The sequence below is a fragment of the Delphinapterus leucas genome, chromosome 16, assembly GCF_059928025.1.
Source record: "Delphinapterus leucas isolate spDelLeu-1000000601 "Yukka" chromosome 16, BTC_Dleu_Yukka2, whole genome shotgun sequence".
Taxonomy (NCBI): domain Eukaryota; kingdom Metazoa; phylum Chordata; class Mammalia; order Artiodactyla; family Monodontidae; genus Delphinapterus; species Delphinapterus leucas.
In genome coordinates this window covers 72,599,656-72,621,289 of record NC_143144.1, presented here as the reverse complement: position 1 = coordinate 72,621,289, position 21,634 = coordinate 72,599,656, and the positions used below count along the sequence as shown (strand labels likewise).

At 37.2% G+C, this 21,634-nt stretch overlaps 1 protein-coding gene across 1 annotated transcript in view; it reads right to left on the bottom strand.

The window, feature by feature from the left end:
• ATRNL1 (attractin like 1) overlaps positions 1–21,634 on the bottom strand; it is a 683,604-nt gene that overhangs the window by 101,659 nt on the left and 560,311 nt on the right. The window contains exon 28 of the mRNA XM_022568674.3: positions 10,694–10,808. Coding sequence (XP_022424382.1) covers positions 10,694–10,808 — 115 coding nt within the window. The remainder of the gene's footprint in view (positions 1–10,693; positions 10,809–21,634) is intronic.

Genomic DNA, 21,634 nt, shown 5'->3' with positions numbered 1-21,634 from the left:
GTTGGCCCAACTTAGATGGGTTATGCTAATTTGCAAATAATTGGGTGAGTGAAAGGAGGTAAGTCACTCACTTTTCAGAAGGCTGTTAACTCTTTCCCTGAAAGCCCTTAAGCCTTCTGGTCTTAAGGAGTTAATGTAATTATAATCAACGTTTACCTTTTTATAGAATTCAACATTACTACTACTGGTGCTTGTTCCTCCACTGGACCTTTCATTAAGAATAAAGGCATATCAAAACTCGAAAAGGCCTTTGGTAGATATGGCACCATTTCACAGGAAAAGTAGGATCTGAGACTAAATCAGCTAACGGTGTAACATAGAATTTTTATGAAAACCTGAGTGTACTCCCACTGGATTTGCTAAGGGACTACTGGCCCTTTGAACTGGTCCCCAGAAAAATGTTTATGTGAGAAGAAGGAACTCCCAGGGCCCTTGACCCACATTTTCTTAGCATTTTGTCAGTTTGCTGATAAGGAGACATATTTTCTCAAGTTACTTAATTTCCCTTTTTGGATCCAGGGAGTTCCTTTCTGTTTGCCACTTCTGCCCTGGTGGCAGAACATATGCGGTACTGCCTTCTGGTAAGAAGTGGATTGTTATTAATTTTTTCTGGTTATATTTTGCAACCTGGCATAAATAAACATGAGGGAGGGGTAAAGTCCGTTCCTGCATGAGGGATCCAGAGACCCTGGCTGTGGTCCCTGCTCAGCGTTGACCTGAGACAAGTCTCTCCCCATCTCTGGCTCTTCAGGTTTCCTCTGCAAAATGTGGGATAGAGCTAAGTGATTTCTAAGGCCATTTCTAAAGCTCCAAAAATTCTAAAATTCTCTGACACTCAGGATTACCCGCCTTATCCTTGTTAAATGCAGGAGGTAGCCTTCTGCTAAATTCCCCTAAACCTATGTTATGCAGGACTACTTAATTCATGACCAGTTAAAAGTAAAATGTTTTACTAATTGGCAGTTTTATATATAGACGATGGTGTTACCTATCAAAAGAAATACGGGGGTGGGGGTGATTTAGCCTTTAAATTTTATTCATACCCACAAAATTCTTATTTTGTTGTTTTGTGGCTTCAAGGGCAGCTTGCTTATTCCAAACGAACCTTGATCTTTCCCCTTTCGCTTCGTAAGTTGATTTGTTGAGTTGCTTACTTTTTCCTATTTTTCTCTTTGACCACAGTAATTATTTACCAGTCAATTCTAGAAATACCTGAAAGGGGTGGCACGTGGGGAGAAGAAAAAGAAAAGAAAAATGTGTTGGCCATGCTTTCAGTGCTGGTGGTCTCATTTTTCATGTCCATAAATTCTGACTTTTTATGTGAGTTTGTTTCTAATTGCTCTATCTTGAAAGTATTTGAGTGGGTTAACTTTTAGGGTATTTCATTCACTTCTGCAGCATGTTCTATTAGCCATGTTCACTATTCTTCAAGTTTGTTGTCTTTATTTTCTTCTTTGTTTCATTTACACATTCATCAATTTCTCTCAATTGACAAAAGCACAGAGATAAACTTTAACATCTCAAATGAGAGAATGATGGCCATGCTACTTCACAGTGACACTGTCAGTAAAACAAAAAGCTTGTGAGTCTGTGCTATTCAAAAAGCTAACCAAAATATCCACCCCCCCGCATCCCCAGAAAAAGATATGGAAAGAGCACCATGGTGTGAAATTTTCTGGTTTTACATTTTGGCTCCATCACTTATTTACTATGTAGGCAAGTAAGCTCCATGAATTAATTTTCCTCATCTGTGAAATAAAAGTGATAATACATACCTCATAGGGAAGTGATAATTCAAAGAATAGTAATGAGCATAGAATAGATTGTGTTAATGGTGTATGTTAATGGTAACAGCTACAAGAGCAATTGATACTTTTTATTTGCCAGGTGTATCTTGTGAGGTTATTTGTCCTGTGTATAAGTAATATGTGGACATTTATTCCACAAGGTTCAATATTATTTTTTGATCATAAAGGGTGGAACTGAGCTGTGCTTTTTCAAATTTAAATAAAATCGTTTTGTAAAAATTATTATCCAAGAAAACAATCAAAGTCCAAATTATAAAAATAGAATAACTTTATGATAGGTTTAGTATATATTACATTGGAAATATAATTTGCTTTATTATTTTGTGTCATCTTTCACTAATATCCTGATTTTCATTGAACCTTAAATCTGAGCAAGTAAGTTTTATAGATATTTTTTATCAAAGGTTCAGTGTTGGGCTTGATTTTAGTGCTTAAGAAATGTAGCTTGACTCCCACATGAATCATGAAAACATAAAATCCATTCTGTCAAAGAGTATGGGCCTGAAGTGAAATTTTACCTAGTAAAGTTTACATTTGTGTAGTATATATCTACATATTTCCTACATATTTGTTTGGTGAAGAAGTTCTACCATTTAAGGATAATTAACTTTATTCATTAATTTAATACTTATCAAGCAACTACTAAGTACCAAGAACTTGTTAGCTACTAGGGATTCAGAGATAAACTAAGATATAACCACTGCCCTCAGGGAGCTTACTACCTGGGAAGAAAGTTAAGAAAAGTACACAGTGACTTTGATATATGTTAGAAAGCAGTAAAGAAGTGACCCAGCAAATTCTATAGGATTTCAAGGAGAATGAGGTCACATTTGTATGGAGGAAACTGAAAAGGCTTCATGGAAGAAGAAGTGGCATTTGAACTGGGCTTTGAGCACAGGCAGCTGAGAGGGAGAGGTCATTTCAGGAACAGGGAACAATAGTGAATGTGACAAGAACACATATACACTCATGGAATCACAGGGAGAGATACACATGCGGAGTTACAGGCCTAACGGCAATCATAAAGACATTCTACCCAGTCATCTTCCTTACCTCACAGGCGAGGAAACTGAGGGTTCAAGAGGTTAAAATAATTGCACAAGGGCCCCAAACTAGCCAGAGGTGCTGTGCAGGTGGGCGCTGGCAAGGACTCTGTGCCTGCTAAACCTGAAAGAAGGTTGGAGAGAGAGAGGTCAAGGAGGACCTTACAGCCCAGAGTAAATATCTGGACTTATTTCATCAGGCAATGAAAAGTCAGCAAAGGTCTATGAGGAAAGGAGCGGTATGATTCGAACTGTGCTTTCCTTTGGCAGAAGTCCAGGTGAGAGGCAACCAGGGCCTGAGCCAAAAATGGAGGGAGTAAGAATGGCAGAAGGAAGTCTGTTCTATCTGCTTCAGGGCTAAAATCTAAAGAGCTTTGTGGTTACTTGGAGGTCAAAGAGGAGAAAGAGAGAAGAAAAAAAGCTAACTCCAAAGTTTCAAACTTGAGTCACTCTGAAATGGACTTTACAAAAACAGTAAAGTCAGGGTAGAAGAGCTAGTCTGGGGAGTAGGGACGGTAACAGGAGAGAGGGGGAAGGAAGAGTGGCTTTATACTGAAACACTATCAAATACAGTGTTGGCTGGAGACCCATGCAGTTGGGAGTTATCATCTGAAAAGCCCCCTAAATGAGCAAAGAGAGCATCACCCTAAAGGGAGAGAGTGGACAGGATGAGAAGCTGGCTAAGGACTAATCCTCAGGGAATGCCTATCGGAACTCAGAGGGCAGAAGAAGCACGTAACGAACAGAGGGGAGGTGCTCTACATGCATTATCTCTAAGTAAATTCTAAGAAGGCACCTGTGATAGACTGAGGTAAAGAACACTAGAGGGAGTTTCCAGACGTTGGCGAGGCATGATGGGGAATATTCAACAAACACTACAGAGACGTGATGACAAGTGAGAACTGAGGAAAGGGCATTTTAATGACTACGTTTGCCATTTTGTTACTACTATGGAAAGATATTAAAGCTTAGCAATTGTACATCAGTGTTATTTCACCTCTTTCTCATAACACTGTCTACTCTTTATTCATAAAACAACATATTTTATAATTATGGGTTTATTTGCATGATTATTTGTTCATGTTTATCTCCATGTAGGCTCTAAAATCTATGGGGGCAGGAATTCTGTTTTGTTCACCACCATATATCCAGTGCCTGACATGTAGCAGATACTTTTAAATATTTCTAGAATGAATAAAGGTAACAAATGAAGATTCATAATAACTATATTTTGGATAGAAGATAAAATTAGCTCCTACTATTGATTTTGCTTACTTTTAATATCAGGGTTGTTTTTTTTTATTTGACACAAAGTCGTATTATTAACAATAATCTCAGACATTTGTTCTTATCTCTGTCATTTCCTGGGCTCTCTTTCCTAATTTTGTAGCTTGTTTTGCCATGAGTGCCCACTTTTTCTTTCTTTTTATGAAGACCCATATGTTGGATGTAAACAATATTTGAATTTGCGCTTAAAAGGTCACTAACATGACAGATTTTTATAATGAAGTTTTGATACAATTCAGTAGTTTTATTTCTTATTCCAGCCACCTCCAAAAAAGAGAGTGCTAAGACTAGATCAACAGGTGTGTTTCTACAAGTGTGAAGGTATTGTGGCAGAGTTATGGAAAGAAAACAGAGTCCTAAGGGACAGGAAACTCCAGAAGGTTCTGAAAAATGCAAATTAGCTTTAAAAAACTGGCTTCAGAGGCATGAGTACTGCACTGAGAGCCAGCAGACCAGGAGTCTGTTCCCAATTCATCTCTGAGATTGTAGAGACCCTCTACCTCTCATTGGTGCTATGAGATTTCTTTTACTTATTTCTAAAATGGGGCAATGTGAACGATCTACATCTTCTAAACATGCTGAGAAGATTGAGAACTAACCTTTATTAATAAAATTATTAAGAATTTTTTTAAAATTTAAGGATCCAGGACTTCCTGGTGGTGCAGTGGTTAAGAATCCTCCTGCCAATGCAGGGGACATGTGTTCGAGCCCTGGTCCTGGAAGATTCCACATGCTACGGAGCAACTAAGCCCGTGCGCCACAACTACTGAGCCTGTGCTCTACAGCCCGCAAGCCACAATTACTGAGCCCGTGTGCCACAACTACTGAAGCCCGCGCACCTAGAGCCTGTGCTCTGCAACAAGAAAAGCCACCCTGAACTGCAACAAAGAGTAGCCCCCACTCTCCCCAACTAGAGAAAGCCCGTGCGCAGCAACGAAGACCCAAAGCAGCCAAAAAATAAATAAATAAAATAATTTTAAAAAAGAAATGGACTAAAATTATTTTAAAAAATTAAGGATTGGTGCTAATTATTTTTATTCACTAACAAGCAATATACATAGGAATATAGCTTCTTAACTGGTCCTGAGCAGCTGGAAAGATAAGGTACTACTTAGAAACAAGTTATTTGCTCTTCCTACCCCAAACTGGTATGACTTAGCATAATCTATAGTAGAACTGTACAACAGGAGTAGAGTGAAACCCATCTTAGGATTTCCTAGCCCAATCCAGTCATTTTATACATGAGAAACTACGACCCAGAGATGAAAAGACTTGGCGACAGTTAGCTGGTGGCAGAGCTGGATCTACATCTTGGGACTTGGGACTCCAAGTCCATAACTCACACATACAAGCCGAAGTTCTTTTCCTATAACTACATGCCCCAAGTTGCTATTACACAACGGAGTCATACTTTCATTAGCAGATGTGTCATGGCACGTGCACCTTTGCATTTTACCAAATTTCTGGAGTTAAATCACTAGGAAAGGTAAATATATCCTTCTTGCCCCCTTAAGTCCAATGTTTAGCAGAACGCTCCAGGTCCTTCCTCTTTGATCTGAATGTAAAGCTTTTTCTGGAATATGGGCTATCCCGAGTACCCCTGTATCTTTATCCAGAGAAGCACAGCGATGAGGGAGAGTCTCACAGCCTGAGGATCTAGATGGCCCTGAATTTGAATTCTGGTTCACTCACTCACTGGCTGTATTGGCCCTCGGACAAGTCATTTAATCTCTCTTGAGTTTCCAGATTTTTTTTTTAATCTGTAAAAGTGGGATAATAATAGCTACTTTTCAGGTTCATTAAGAGGGTTAAAAGAATTAGTGTATGTAAAGAACCTGCTTCAGTGCTCAGAATTACTAGTTCTTGTTTTCCTTTTTCATTTGACTAAGCCAAAGTTCTCTTTTTGTCATTATTATTACCCATGACACTGTGGGTAGACTATCATTTTTAAACATCGTACAATATTTCTAGATTTTTCAAAATAATCTGGTCATCCTGCCCAAACTTCTAAACCTAAAGAAAAAAGTTTCAAAATCTTAGACTTTCCAGCAGTTTCTATTTGTTTTGTTTTGTTTTTTTGCCAAACATAAGGCAAGATCAGGGCAAAGTTCTACATCTAGGTGAAGCACTTATCTCCCTTTTGGCGGTGGACATTTGGGCCACCGGATTTTTAATCCAGTGAGAAAAGTTAATCCGCTTCATATTACTAAGAATCCATAAACTATGAAATCCATAATCCTTCATCACAAAGTGACACAATCATGATCACCAGTTTATGCTTTTGAAGAGCTCTATTTACTTGGTTCACATTTCATCTTAACGTGACTCTAAAATGCTTGGGGACCTTGCTGTCCAAGGTGATTGGAGACACGCAGCAGGGTTACTTGATATGCCCTGTTTGTACGAGGACGTCAGCCTTCCAACCACTTTGAGGCAGAAGAGAAGTGGCTGTGTACATATATCAACAGCAGAAATCCCACTTTAGCCCAAGACAGTCTGGCATTGCTGGCAGTGGTTGCTCACAGAAAATACAGGAATGAAGCAGCAGGCTTACAGGGCTGGGGAGCAGGGAACCTAATTAGCCCAGCTCCAGGAGTGCCAAAAAGCCTATTTAATATTTTTTGCTTTTACTCTCCTAAGCCACCTAGAGGGAGAATTGCTCATAAACATCTAAACTCATTACATGGAAAAAAAAAAAAAGAGAAGAAGAAGAAGGGAAAGATTACTGCATGGGGTAATCTAAAGGATGAATCTGCAGTTTCTCTTTTGACCTCTGTTAAGATGAGAGCCATGGAAGGGAACTTCACACATTTTAGACAGACATTAAAGGGCCATGTCTAATTATTACTTGCTAAATATTACTGAAATATATGCTGGTAGAAAGAGAATAAAGTCCAAAGACAATGCCATATTTTGAATTAAAAAAAAAAAAAAAACCCACTACTTGCTACTTAAAAGAGATGGCCAGAACTAGCCCCTGCTTGTTTCCGAATCACTTATTTGTTAGTGCTGGCATTCAGGTTCTGAGAGAAAACCACCATGCTCATAGGATGCTTCCATCTTCTCCATACCCCCAAACTCATCCTTCTCTTAAATGCTTTTATTCATAGTAGTGAAGAGTGCATTATGAAAAGCATCACTCGACATTTAGGAAGCTACATTTCAAAAAAAGGGCCTGATAAAAAAAATTAGAAACTGTGCAAAGTACTGCAAGAGAACTTCTAATCTAATAATTAATGCTTATTCCTCATTGAATAGATACACTCACATTAGGAGACATAAATAGCCCAAGAGCCAAGAGAAGACTCTGGGCGCCCTGTCCTTCACACAGTGGGGATGGGGTCAGGGGTCTGTCCATGAAGCTACTCCACTACCTCCTTCTTTTTTGTTTTTTTTTTTTTTGCGGTACGTGGGCCTCTCACTGTTGTGGGCTCTCCCGTTGCGGAGCACAGGCTCCGGATGCGCAGGCTCAGCGGCCATGGCTCACGGGCCCAGCCGCTCCACGGCACGTGGGATCCTCCCGGACCGGGGCACGAACCCGTGTCCCCCGCATCGGCAGGCGGACTCTCAACCACTGAGCCACCAGGGAAGCCCAGTACCTCCTTCTTAACTCCCCTAACCTCTAACCTTGCACCAACGCTGGAGGAGGCTCTTCAGCACATAAGGCTCCTAGCTGTGCAATCTGAGAATCAATGAACGGATTCTAGTTCAATTGCTCATTTTATTGTTGTTCACTGAGTCTCATAGACAGAAGTGGTTGCTCAAGGTCACGTTTCCCAGGTCTCCTATCATTATCATACTCATCAAGAACATTTACGAACTGCTTTCTAAACATAGGGCACTGTGAGAAGCATAGGCACACAGATGGACTTCCTGTAAAGATATGAGATAAGCCAAACTCTAGCAATGAGATAACCAATGTCAATATTTCCCTCCCGAGAACCAATATGGTTCCCAAACTATCACTGGAAGGCGTTTCCTCTCAAATACTGGATGACACTATGTTAAGTTTTAATTGACTGGGTACACACCAAATATCTTGATGAAAAGTGAAAAAATAAGCCATTTCGTTTGTATACTGGTGTCGGCATTTGCCTTGTTTAGGGAAAACACAGATGTGAGCATTAGAAGATTCCTCTCTATAGGCACTGCCTTTACTTTCCCCCAGTAAAGTCAAGAGTTTTCAAAAACTTTTATTGTTTCCCACATCTTACCATAAAGAATTTCAAACATACAGCAAAGTGGAAAGAATTTTACAATGGACTCCAGTATTCCCATCACCTAGATTCTACCATTAACATTTGCTTTACTTGCTTTATGACATATCTGTCCATCTACTCATCCTACTATCCATCCATCAATAACATTATGTCCTTGATGCATTTCAAAGTAGACTGCAGACAGAAGACAATGCTTTACTTTGAAGGAGTAGAATCAATGACTCTTCCTCTTCCTACTCCTATAAAGTTAGCTAGAGAAATTTTATTAGTTTTTTTTAAACAAAGAACAAACTCATCCTGAATTATTCACACAGATATTCAACATAGTTCGATCTACAGTCACCGTAAAAAGTGTTGTGAATGAACTCAAGGTTTTGCCTACTTGTGTGAACCCTGGGGACATTTTCAGTACTCCTCCAAATGTTAGGCTTTGTGAAGACATAGGCTGTAGATTATAGAGAAATAAGCTCTCTGCTATAGATCATCAGGAAAAATTACCTGGAATGTTAGTAATAAGTATTTTTTGTTGTTGCTTTGCTCTTTACTCTAATATTTTTCCAATTATTCCTTGAGTATAGAAATACAGAGATTTATATACACCAAGTCTCTCATTTATAAAGTGAGTTTTATAATACCTATGGTACAGGCTTGTCGTAAGGATCGAATGTGAAAAATAGGAAAATACTTTGTGAAGAGTAAAACACTATGCACGTCTAATTTACCATTACCATTAGTAATTGCAGTGCATCTGTAATAAAACACAGCTGAGGTAATGGTCCACACTGCTATTTGGCTTTTTCAAATCAGTCAAAAAGATTTCAAAGGTTAAAGGGACAGCGTATTGGCAGTCGCCTTCACTCTGCCCATCAGTACATCATCTTGTCAAGGATCTAGAAGAACCTCGGTGTGTATCACACAGGCTTGTTTTCATTAGTAAAGTGTTTGTTTTGGAAACCATCCCAGCTTTGAAACAATACTTCCATTAGCTGGGCACAGTACCTACAATTATCCATCTTATCTGACCAGTGCCAAGCTATTCTATTTACTGCATCCCATTTACCTTGGTTGTTCTGAAAGGAGAAAAGTGAGGCATTGGCTCAACATATGAGAAGGTTTGTTTCATTGAATAAACATCTACAAATGAACTTTGGGTAGAAACTCCTGCAACAAGATATCATCAGGTACCATAAATGACAAGTCTAAAAGGTGATGGAATTCCTCTGTCCCTGTATGGGAAAAATTCCGTTACATAAATATCTTAAAATTTATAAGGTATAAAGTAGTGTGGCTTCCATTTTTGTGTCTCGTTGGACACAAATCAAGAAAGTGAGGAGAAAGGTCAAAGCTAACTAGGGAACTAAGGAAAGAAAACTAAGCAGGGAGCTGAGTTTATCATCAACTACTGTTGAGAACCTGCCAGATCTCTGGCACGTTATTTTATCCTTAAGGGGAACTGAAGAGAAAGATTTGAAATCACCCTGACCCTCAGAAAGCATCCATTTCACTGAGGGTCCTTTAAAGAAAACAATCGGGAGAAAGAATAATCAGAAATTGTAAGCAGATGGAAGAGGATATGCACAAAGAGAGAAATAAGCATGGTTTGTGATTTAGTTACAAGTTATACTCAACACGGGGCATGTTTACAATGTGGACAACTGTCGAAGCAATGAGAAGATCTCTAAGAGGATACACAGAGTTACCTCGAATTCAAAATATACTTTTTATGCAGGAAAAGGAGAATCAGAGGAAAAGGCTGGCTGTGCTCAAGTGAAGGAGAGGGTCCCTGGGTCCATGAACCGCACCTGTCCGGTGCTGACAGCAAGAACTTATCTTCAATATTCCAGGATGGTCGCAGCAAACTTTTATCCTCCGATGCCGCAAAACATTCCAAACATGTAAGTAAGTTCCCTAATTAGATTCCATATTTATGAAACAAGCTTCTAATCGTATTTCTAATTTGGCATCCCATATGACACACATACTGGGAGAAAAGAAGCTGCCCAAAAGGGTCACTTTGCCCTGCTAGTGAGATTACTCATTGCAATGACAACAACAAATTGAAGTGTGTCCGTACATACATACGTGTGTTATGTTATACACAAATACACACATATATTCAACACGTATTTTTTAAGAGAAACACTTGCAAATCTGAATTTATAGCAAGGCAGATATCTAGATATTTGGGTAGAAGTTTGTATTCTAATAAAATGTTACCATGCTGTAAATCAGAACCTTGTAAATGTCTTTATTGTGCTATCTGGTAGTATTGTTTACTTCTTCTGTTCCGTCTGCATGTTTTGCTTAACTGCTGATGGTACCTCATTCATCTTACCTGACTGCCCTGGGGGAGGGGCACCTGATGATCCTCGTGGTAGACAGAGAAACACAGTCAGAACTGCCGCTCTGTTCCCAGCACATGGTTCAATGGCTATTGGTTTGGGTGCTCCCTGAAAAAGAAAACCCATTCTAAATTTGCACAGTTTACACGACACTGCTATCTTACTTTTTTCCTACAATGCTTCAGGCAGCTAAAATATTTATTCCTAGTAGTTGAAGGCACACCATTTCTCATTTTTTAATAGTTCAGGTGAATATTTTATTGCAGTAATATGTAGTTTTTTTGTAATGGTGGTCGTTTACATTTAGAAGACATTTTTCTTGGAGCATTATATATTAGCACATATTTTTGCAATTTTTGAAAAGTACTCATTGCTTTGTTCTATTTTTATCTTGTTTTTTTTTTCCCTAATAGATTTTATTTTTTAAAGAAGTCTTAGGTTTACAGCAAAATTAAGAGGAAGCTATGGAGATTTTCCATAAACCCACTGCCCCCATGCATGCACAGCCTCCCCCATCATTAACATCCCCCACCAGAGTAGCCCTTGTGTACAAGCTGAGGAACCAACACTGACACATCTCTACCACCCGGAATACATAGTTTACATTAGAGTTCACTCCTGGTGTTGTACATTCTATGGGCTTGTCAAATGTATAATGACATGTATTTTTCATTATAGTATCATATAGAGTAGTTTTCCTGCCCTAAAAATCCTTTCTGTTCTGCCTATTCATCCCTCATCCCACCCCCAACCCCTGGAAACCACTGATATTTTGACTGTCCCCATAGTTTTGCTTTTTCCAGAATGTCATATAGTTGAAATCATATTGTAGTCAGCTTTTTCAGGTTGACTTACTTCACTTAAAAATATGCATTTAATGTTCCTCCATGTCTTTTCATTGTTTGATAGCTCATTTATTTTTAGTGCTCCATAATATTCCGTTGTCTGGATGTACCACAGTTTAGTTATCCATTCAGCTACTGAAGGACATCTTGATTGCTTCCAAATTTTGGCAATGATGAATAAAGCTGCTATAAACATCCACGTACAAGTTTTTGCGTGGACATGAATTCTCAACTCCTTTGGGTAAATATTAAGGAGCATGATTGCTGCTGGATCATATGGTATCATGTGTCATTTTAACACGAAATCCTGGCACATTGTAGACGTGCAACAGGCCTACATTTGAATAAATGAATGCATTTTTTTTATGGATTTCTTTTGATGTGGACCATTTTTAAAGTCTTTTTTGAATTTGTTACAATGAAGCTGTTTTGGTGTTTTGGCCACGAGGTATGTGGGATCTTAGCTCCCTGACCAGGGATCAAACCCACATGCCCTGCATTGGAAGGCGAAGTCTGAACCACTGGACCGCCAGGGCAAGTCCCTGAATGCATTTTAGTATATTTGATATGTCATCTGTGAGCCACCAAGTTATGCAATTTCTGTTGCTTTTTCGCAGCTGTTTCCTCTCACCAATGATAACAGTTTATCTAATCAAATTATCACAATCCAAAATATTCCGTTGACATCTTTTAAAATTTTTTTTCCAGTTTTATTGAGCTATAACTGACATACAGCAAGGCACACCTTTAATATCATTTCAGTGAAATACATATGTAATATCACCCACCAATGCATTTGTATAAATAATACGACTTTAGAAATAAAATAGAGTAAATGAATATATGATAATGATTATAATGGTAATGCTAATATGTTATTAAATACTATGGATTAGGTGTTCAAAATGCTTTACATATATTAACTTATTTAAATCTTACAACAACCCTGTAAGATGAGAACATGAAAGCAAGAAGTTAAAAAAACTTGCTCAAATTCACACAACTAGGAATTAGCAGGGCTGGGATTTATACTCAGGTAGGCTGCTTCCTGAGTCCATGTTCTTAGCAACACAATGCAGTTTATGATATTGTGAATGTACAAAAAAATCATGCACCCACACACACAAACATAAACACACGTGCAAGCACATGTGTGTGAACATACACAATCCAGGCACACACATGTGAACAAAAACACACAGAGAATTAAGGTTTAAATACAAGGTCACCTTTGAAACAACAGGAACATCATTTGGCTGAGGAATGGTGGTTTTGGCTATTTCACTCAAAAAGTGCAGGCAAGACATGGTTGACTTAAAGTAACATCTATACATAAAGGCAAAATTAAACGGAAGAGAAAATACCACTACTGTAATTATTAGAACAAATGATTTGTTTAGTCTTTTTTTTTTTTCACTGATGTTTGAATTTTTCAGAAGGAATACAGACATATGTAGTCATCCACCTAGAATATTTTAGAATATTGCCATTTCCAGAAAGTTTAATGAGGCATTAAAGATAAAATATGTTCCCTTTCATGTAAAACTTAGACTGAAATTTCTGGTGACAACGGATTTACGTTGTTATAAAGGATTTCTCCTTTATAGTAGCATAAATCTCATGTTTTAAAATTATCCTCATACAGATACATTTTGGGAATTTTGAATATAAAGGTGAAAGTAGCCATGGTAGTAGAAGGGCATAAAAATCTTCCAAGGAAATGCTGTAAGCAATGTTGCAATACTTGTATCAAGTTACAAGATCTATGGTTTTCTCCTTTAAAGCTTACATTTAATTTAACAGACTTATTTTTGAAAATGTTAAGCCAAAATCAGCATAAGTACATAGATATTCTCCAATGATGTAAATATTTAGAGAATAGGCTTGTCATATTCCAAGGCTAAAAGAAAAACACTATGAATGTTTTGAATCGTATTTCTAGGCTACTAAAATTTATCCTAATTTAATAAATGCAAAGTATATGTAAAGGTCAATTGGTTAAAATATACTAAAGGAAAATAAAATGAATTCAGGTTTAAATGATGGCGATATATTAGAAATACCCAAATCCCTTTAATATACCTAAGAAATAATTTATCATTTCTACCATCAGGCAAGGTTTTCTTTGTTATTTTATTCGTAAGAGCTCAATGGCACTACTCAAAATATCCAAAGCCACGTTAAAATACTTGATTATAAAACTCAGAAAAGAAGAATTTCATGATTACAACAAAACAAAACAAAACAACACAAACAAAACAAAACCACCAGTTGAGAAACAGTGGTTCTTGGTTTACGAGATTTAGAAAAACAAGACACAATGTGAGAGTACATCTGTTGATGAATAGCTAACATTTATTAAGTGCTTACGATATGCCTCGTACACATTGTGTGTTGTCAGGCTACCTTTCCTGCTGCTTTTAACACTAGAAGAAAAGGTTTTAAACATCAAATGCTGATGCCAAAAGCACCAATTGAAAGAAAAATTAGTAAAAAATAACTGTAAGTTTCAAGTAGAAAATGGCTTAATTATTTAATACTTTAAACTGAAGAGAGTCAGCAATGGATAGAGTATAGTAAGATATGTTGACCACGGGAAAGGAATTATGTTTGCATAAAAGCCACTTCTGTAAAATCTTCTTTAATATAATTCTCTCACTCTTAATTCTACCGCTATTGCACAGAAAACATTCAAAAATTTCATTATATTGATAAGCTATATGAAACGAGATTATAATCCTATTCTGAAATCAAACTGGCTTACAACTTTGTCTATTTTTAGCTATAAAATTTTCATAAAAGGATATTAGCAAAAATATGAATTATTCATTATGATAAAAATATTAGTGACTAGCACAGCTCTTTGACACTTCTGGCAGGAATTCATATAATTAAAAAAATTATTTCCATAGACTGTGGCAAATATCACTTTCAATAAAGTATTTTAAATAAAAAAGAAAACCACTTCATAGCACTTGAATTTTGCAAGAGAAAATAGCAAAACCCCATGAATGATATTTCTGATACCTTGAGGTTTGTCAGTTGTTTAGCAATAAATACATAACCATGAATCAAAATCATTTCACAATGACATAACATGTTCACTGAACTGTGCAATTTATCATGTATTTTCCATGGCTGCCTTTGAAAGAGATAAGGCATGGGTTTGTTTGCCCACAGCACTCAGCAAATGTGATTTACTTCTAGGCATTTTCATATTTGTTGTACCGAAGAAGCTGGCGTTAGACCGTGCCAGAAAATATCACTGACAGTTATGTAATTAGCAGTCCTTGTTCATTAAGCACACGGAGCTTTTACAAAAGACTCGTTTTGTTCACACTAGTGTTTTTCAACCTATTGTACTCATATCTTCAAGTTCTTGTTTTTTTGGAGCAACAATTCTATGTTAAACTCTTTTCATTTTTCAGCTATTAAAGACAAGCAAATTACCAGAGAAGCTCCTGGAATCATAAGGATTTTCAAGATTACAGTTCTTAAAACTCACAATAACATGTCCTAAAAAAGGGAGGCCATCATCTGAACCTGGGATCTAGCCTGGGAAACTGCTGCTATAAGAATCACTGGATGTGTTGAAGATACCAACAGGCAAAGCTGACTACTTGCTCCTTCCTCCACTGGCCTTCTCAAAGAGTGAGTGAAGTAGTAGGTGGGTGACACTGGAAACTAACCCCAGCAGCTAAGGATTTAAGAGAATTATCTGATGTCCTTGGACTAGTCATTGCAATTTAAGTAGGGTTTTAGTTCAATGCTCTAGAACTCCAAAGATTAGAAGGATGTTATTTCCCTTCTCAAAAAACTTTCAGAACTATGGAAAAGAATCTGAAAAACAGTATATACATACACACACACACACACACACACATATATATAACTGAATCATTTTACTGTACACCTGAAACTTTTTAAATCAATTATACTTCATTAAAAAATAAAATGAAACAGAAAACAAAAGCAAAACTTTCAGTACTGCCTCAGTAGGGCTTGCAAACTCAAATCTCTTCAAGGAACAGCTAACATTTCTTAAGTGCTTACAACATGCCTTATGCTATGCCAAATGCTTACATGGGTTTAATTCTACCACAAGAGGTAGGGGCTATTCCCATTTCATAACTTGTGAAACTGAAGTTCAGAGTTTAAATAACATAACTAAGGTTGCAGACCTAACAGGTGACCAAACCAGGATTTGGAAAACTATAGTCTATTTTCTGAGCTTGTACGCCTAACCGTTATGCATACTGTCTATAATAGGTAAGAAGACTGCCTTAACTTGTAGAATAAGACAACAAAAAGTGGTTGGTACCACAGTGAGCTGAAAAGTACAAGATTTATTTAAAACATTAAATCTCAAAAATTTTGCTGCCAAAAAAACATGCCTATGTGTGAAAATGGGCTGAGAGCTGCCACTTTGTAAAATGGAGTCCAAGATGTCATTTCAGGGTTGCCAGGCTCTTGTGTCTCCCCACTCATCAAACTTTATCTTTTATTCTGCACAAGCTCCATGTTTTAGTCAATGTTAAGTGCTCACTCTTTAACGTCTGTGCCCAGGGTTTCCAGAATCTGTTCCTTCCTTCATTCATAATATTCCTACTGTCCAGGAGATCCTTCCTATAGGCCTCTAACTTTCCTAAAATTATATATCCCTCAAAGCCAACTCACCCATGAAGGTTTCCCTGGTCTGAGGTATTTAGTCTCTCCCTCCTTAGTTCTTTAATTGTTACGGCCCTTTTCATTTTCCACCTTGAGTGACACTTGGGCAACTGCCCTGTCTTCCCACTGGAACAAGCTCCTTGAGGGCAGGTCCAGTTTCTTATTCATGACTATTGGCCCTGTACTTACTTCTTCTCTTTGAAAAGCCTAAGCATGGCACCTGTGTTACCTTTTGGGGACCGATGTTTCCCAGTCTTTTACTACAGCTATTGATGTAATTGTTGTATTAGATTACAACATAGGAATCTATTAGATTCCTACTCGTCCAAGGCAGGTATCATATTGGATTCCTTTTTGCCTTACCTATAGCATCTAATGGAGTGCATTTTACACATGGTAAGTGAATCAGTAAATGAAAGAATAAATGCAATTGTCACACGGTGAGATAACTGGGAGGTATGACTCAGTTTCTACCCACTCATCAAACGTATGAGTGGGTAGAAACTGATTTAAATTAAATTATGGATATTAAAGGGATAAAATAAAACACTGAAAAATAATATCAGCCAACATTTATTGAGTACTTACTAGGAACCAGGAGCTGCGCTAAGCACTTTATATGCATTATTGTGTTATTTTCTATTTTATACAGATGAGGGAATTGAAATTCAGAGAGGTCAGATAATATTCTCTGGGTAACACAGATAGTAAGTGGCAGATCCAGGATTGGAACCCAGGTCTGTTTGATTCTAGTATCTTTATTCTTAACCACTATACAATACTGCTAAAAAGTATAGCTTAAGAAGCCAAGGAGTCTCTCATTCTCTCAGCTTGACTATTAATAGGAGGAATATAAAAGTTATATGCGTATACTTGCCCCATTTCTGAGCAGTGTTCAGAACACTTGAGTTCTAGGACCAGTTCTGCCAGTATCTAGTTGTGTGATCCTGGGCATATTACTGAATCAGTTTTCCCAACTGGGAAATGAACAAGTAGGCTGGATGATTTTAGGATCTCTTCAACATTCTGTGACTATGATTTATGGACAACCTCCAGAACGTGTGACATAACAATATCTAACACTTAGTCTAAGTAGAGTGAAATCTGAAATTTCCAATCCTTAGTAATTTTTTCCTGTTCAAGTACTTTAAATGACACATCTAATTTTTAAAGCACATTATTATACCATATGATGAATACATCACATAATACTAAGTGGCCACCACTGCACGCCAAAAAAGCAATTAGAAAATTGAATCAAGGAATTGAGGATTAATGTGGATATGTTATACCTGTCAGCAGTAATAAGTGTTTTGACAAGGACAGAATAAAGTCTGACAGTATACACAAATACTAATCTGATATATGAGTGAAATATTAAAAATGCAAACAACTGCACGTTAATCACTCTAACGTTTCCCTATTAGAACACTTTTAATGCTATTCTTATCAGAATCCACTTATAATTAAAAATGAGTCCTTTTCAACAGCTTGCACAAGTTGGTATTTGCAGTTTAATGACTGTTTATATTGATATAAAATTTAGTTTTCAGTCACATTAGTAAAATAGAATTAATTTGCTGAACATTGAATTAAGTCAGCCTGATGATTTGGCTCACAGCTGATGAACTGTGTTGATTCTATAGGATCAGCAAATACCAAGACTCCAGATCTCAGAAACAGATTCTCTGATTTCGTTGTTTAGATTTGGGAAAAAAACCAAAAGTGAAAATCATATTCTCTCCTTATTTACCATTTGTATGAAATGATAAAGGGAGAAACACATGAGCTAGCTTTACTCGCTAGGAGAATAATTCATATTAATAAAAGAAACTAAGCTGATGGACACTCTCAAAACCAGGGTTAAACTGCATTAGAAGAAAATTCAAAGAGAATAAAGTATTACATGTGGGAATAGGTAAAGGAATAAAACACAATATTCGCAGAATTAGTATGCTGCTCCTGCAGTTTCAAGGTGTTTCTATCGTAAACTTAATTTTCATATCGTACCAAATATTTTTTCCTTTGTTGAAATGTCTCTACTTTCATTCTCTGCTCAAGATCTCTCACTACACACATATGCGCACACACGCGCACACACACTCACACACACACTCATATACACACATATTCAAGGTTTATATCTATAGTAAAATATATAGTTTAACTGAGTTTTGCTGTTATTTTAATTGTGTGGCATTGAGTTGGGGAGTAAAGAGGCTGGATTGTGATAGCAGTTATTTTGCCACCTATATTTTCACAGGTATTTAGGTCCCAGAAGATGAGGATATTATCTCTTTTTGAGATATTATATAATCATGCTCTGTCCCTGAGTTGGTCAATACACATGCATGTTAATAGGGGACGACTTCGAACAGATTATCTTTAAAAGTTGATTCCTGATAGTATTTTTCAAAAATCTGAAACAGATTATCTATCAAATAATTGCCATAATTAGATTTTTTACAACCTGTAATTTTCTCCATAGCTCTGTGCAAAGAGCAACCTAACCATTATACTTCATACACTAATTTCAAAATTGGGACCGTCCTTTTTGACCTCAAAAAATGCTGCTAAGTACGAGAGACAAATGTGCCTGCCAAATCAACTGACTTCCCATCTTGCTTCAGCCCACCCTGTGCTCTTGGTCATTTCATCCACCCAGACTACTTGCCAATGTCTACCATTTCTGCAAGATCCAGCTCAAAACTCTCAGTCGGCAAGAAGCCACCCCAGGTCGTCCTAGGCCACTCCAGGACCTCCTCACTTTATTCTATCTCAATAATCAGGAGTAAGTTATTTTTCCTGTTGCGGCCATTGAGAGCAAGTGTAATGTAGTGATTAAGAGAACAACCTTTAGCAACCACTGCCTGGGTTCAAATCACAGAACCTCTCTGTACCTCAAGTTTCTTAGCTGTAAAATGGAGCTAACACCTTCCTCATAGTGTTGTTATGAGGATTAAATGTTATATATTATGTACATATAGGATGTATATCATATACAGATATACATATAGAATATATGTATTTTATGTATCTGTATGTGTATATATATACACATACCCACATAGGTATACATATCACAGTACTTGGTAAAGGTCAGCTATTATTATTATTATGCTATTCTTCCCAGTTCCCATTTTGCTTTAGAATTATTTTCTGTTCCACTAAAGAATATGCTCAACTCAAAAGTAAGCTATTTGAAGGCAGGTACCATATTTTTAAAAGTTCTGTTAATGGTGTGCAATTAATTATTTAAGAAATTAAGCCTCCAAGGGAGAATTTTATTGACGGCTTATAGGGTGGGAAAAATCTGATCTCAATGCCAAGTTTTCTCATTTTTGTTCTCTGCTTTTATCAAGGAGTCTGATCCGATGGTGAACATTATGTGCTACACAGAGTAAACTTTTCCTGGCACCTAAGCTGTGTGATCGATAAATATTTCATGGATAGATGAGTATTTGATTTTTCTTTTCCAAATTGTGCACAAGGTAAATCTCTACATGTTGTGACAAAAAGTTATAAAGAGAAGCTTCGTCTATAGCAGATGGATATAAGCCAGCAGGAAAGTTAGAAAATCAGGATCTTGGTATCACCCTCCATGTTGGTCCTTTCCAAAACACATTACGTCATAAATGCAAAATGTGACCTTAGTCATGCTGCTGATAGATCAATTTAATTTAAAACGTAAATGTGTTAGGCCCCCTGCTGGCAACTGGGGGTAGAGCGCTACACAGGCACAGTGCCTGCCCTGGTAAAGCTGCCTTCAGGGCAGTCAGGCTGAGGGCAACTAAGAAGACGTCAAAGAAAATTGAAATTGTATCAAGTATCTTTTCTGACCACAACGCCATGAGACTAGATATCAATTACAGGAAAAGATCTGTAAAAAATACAAACACATGGAGACTAAACAATACACTACTTAATAATGAAGTGATCACTGAAGAAATCAAAGAGGAAATAAAAAAATACCTAGAAACAAATGACAATGGAGACACAACGACCCAAAACCTATGGGATGCAGCAAAAGCAGTTCTAAGGGGGAAGTTTATAGCAATACAAGCCCACCTTAAGAAGCAGGAAACATCTCGAATAAACAACCTAACCTTGCACCTCAAGCAATTAGAGAAAGAAGAACAAAAAAACCCCAAAGCTAGCAGAAGGAAAGAAATCATAAAAATCAGATCAGAAATAAATGAAAAAGAAATGAAGGAAACAATAGCAAAGATCAATAAAACTAAAAGCTGGTTCTTTGAGAAGATAAACAAAATAGATAAACCACTAGCCAGACTCATCAAGAAAAAAAGGGAGAAGACTCAAATCAATAGAATTAGAAATGAAAAAGGGGAAGTAACAACTGACACTGCAGAAATAAAAAAAAATCATGAGAGATTACTACAAGCAACTCTATGCCAATAAAATGGACAATCTGGAAGAAATGGACAAATTCTTAGAAATGCACAACCTGCCAAGACTGAATCAGGAAGAAATAGAAAATATGAACAGACCAATCACAAGCACTGAAATTGAAACTGTGATTAAAAATCTTCCAACAAACAAAAGCCCAGGACCAGATGGCTTCACAGGTGAATTCTATCAAACGTTTAGAGAAGAGCTAACACCTATCCTTCTCAAACTCTTCCAAAATATAGCAGAGGGAGGAACACTCCCAAATTCCTTCTACGAGGCCACCATCACCTTGATACCAAAACCAGACAAGGATGTCACAAAGAAAGAAAACTACAGGCCAATATCACTGATGAACATAGATGCAAAAATCCTCAACAAAATACTAGCAAACAGAATCCAACAGCACATTAAAAGGATCATACACCATGATCAAGTGGGGTTTATTCCAGGAATGCAAGGATTCTTCAATATACGCAAATCTATCAATGTGATAAACCATATTAACAAATTGAAGGAGAAAAACCATATGATCATCTCAATAGATGCAGAGAAAGCTTTCGACAAAATTCAACACCCATTTATGATAAAAACCCTGCAGAAAGTAGGCATAGAGGGAACTTTCCTCAACATAATAAAGGCCATATATGACAAGCCCACAGCAAACATCATCCTCAATGGTGAAAAACTGAAAGCATTTCCACTAAGATCAGGAACAAGACAAGGTTGCCCACTCTCACCACTCTTATTCAACATAGTTTTGGAAGTTTTAGCCACAGCAATCAGAGAAGAAAAGGAAATAAAAGGAATCCAAATCGGAAAAGAAGAAGTAAAGCTGTCACTGTTTGCAGATGACATGATACTATACATAGAGAATCCTAAAGATGCTACCAGAAAACTACTAGAGCTAATCAATGAATTTGGTAAAGTAGCAGGATACAAAGTTAATGCACAGAAATCTCTGGCATTCCTATATACTAATGATGAAAAATCTGAAAGTGAAATCAAGAAAAC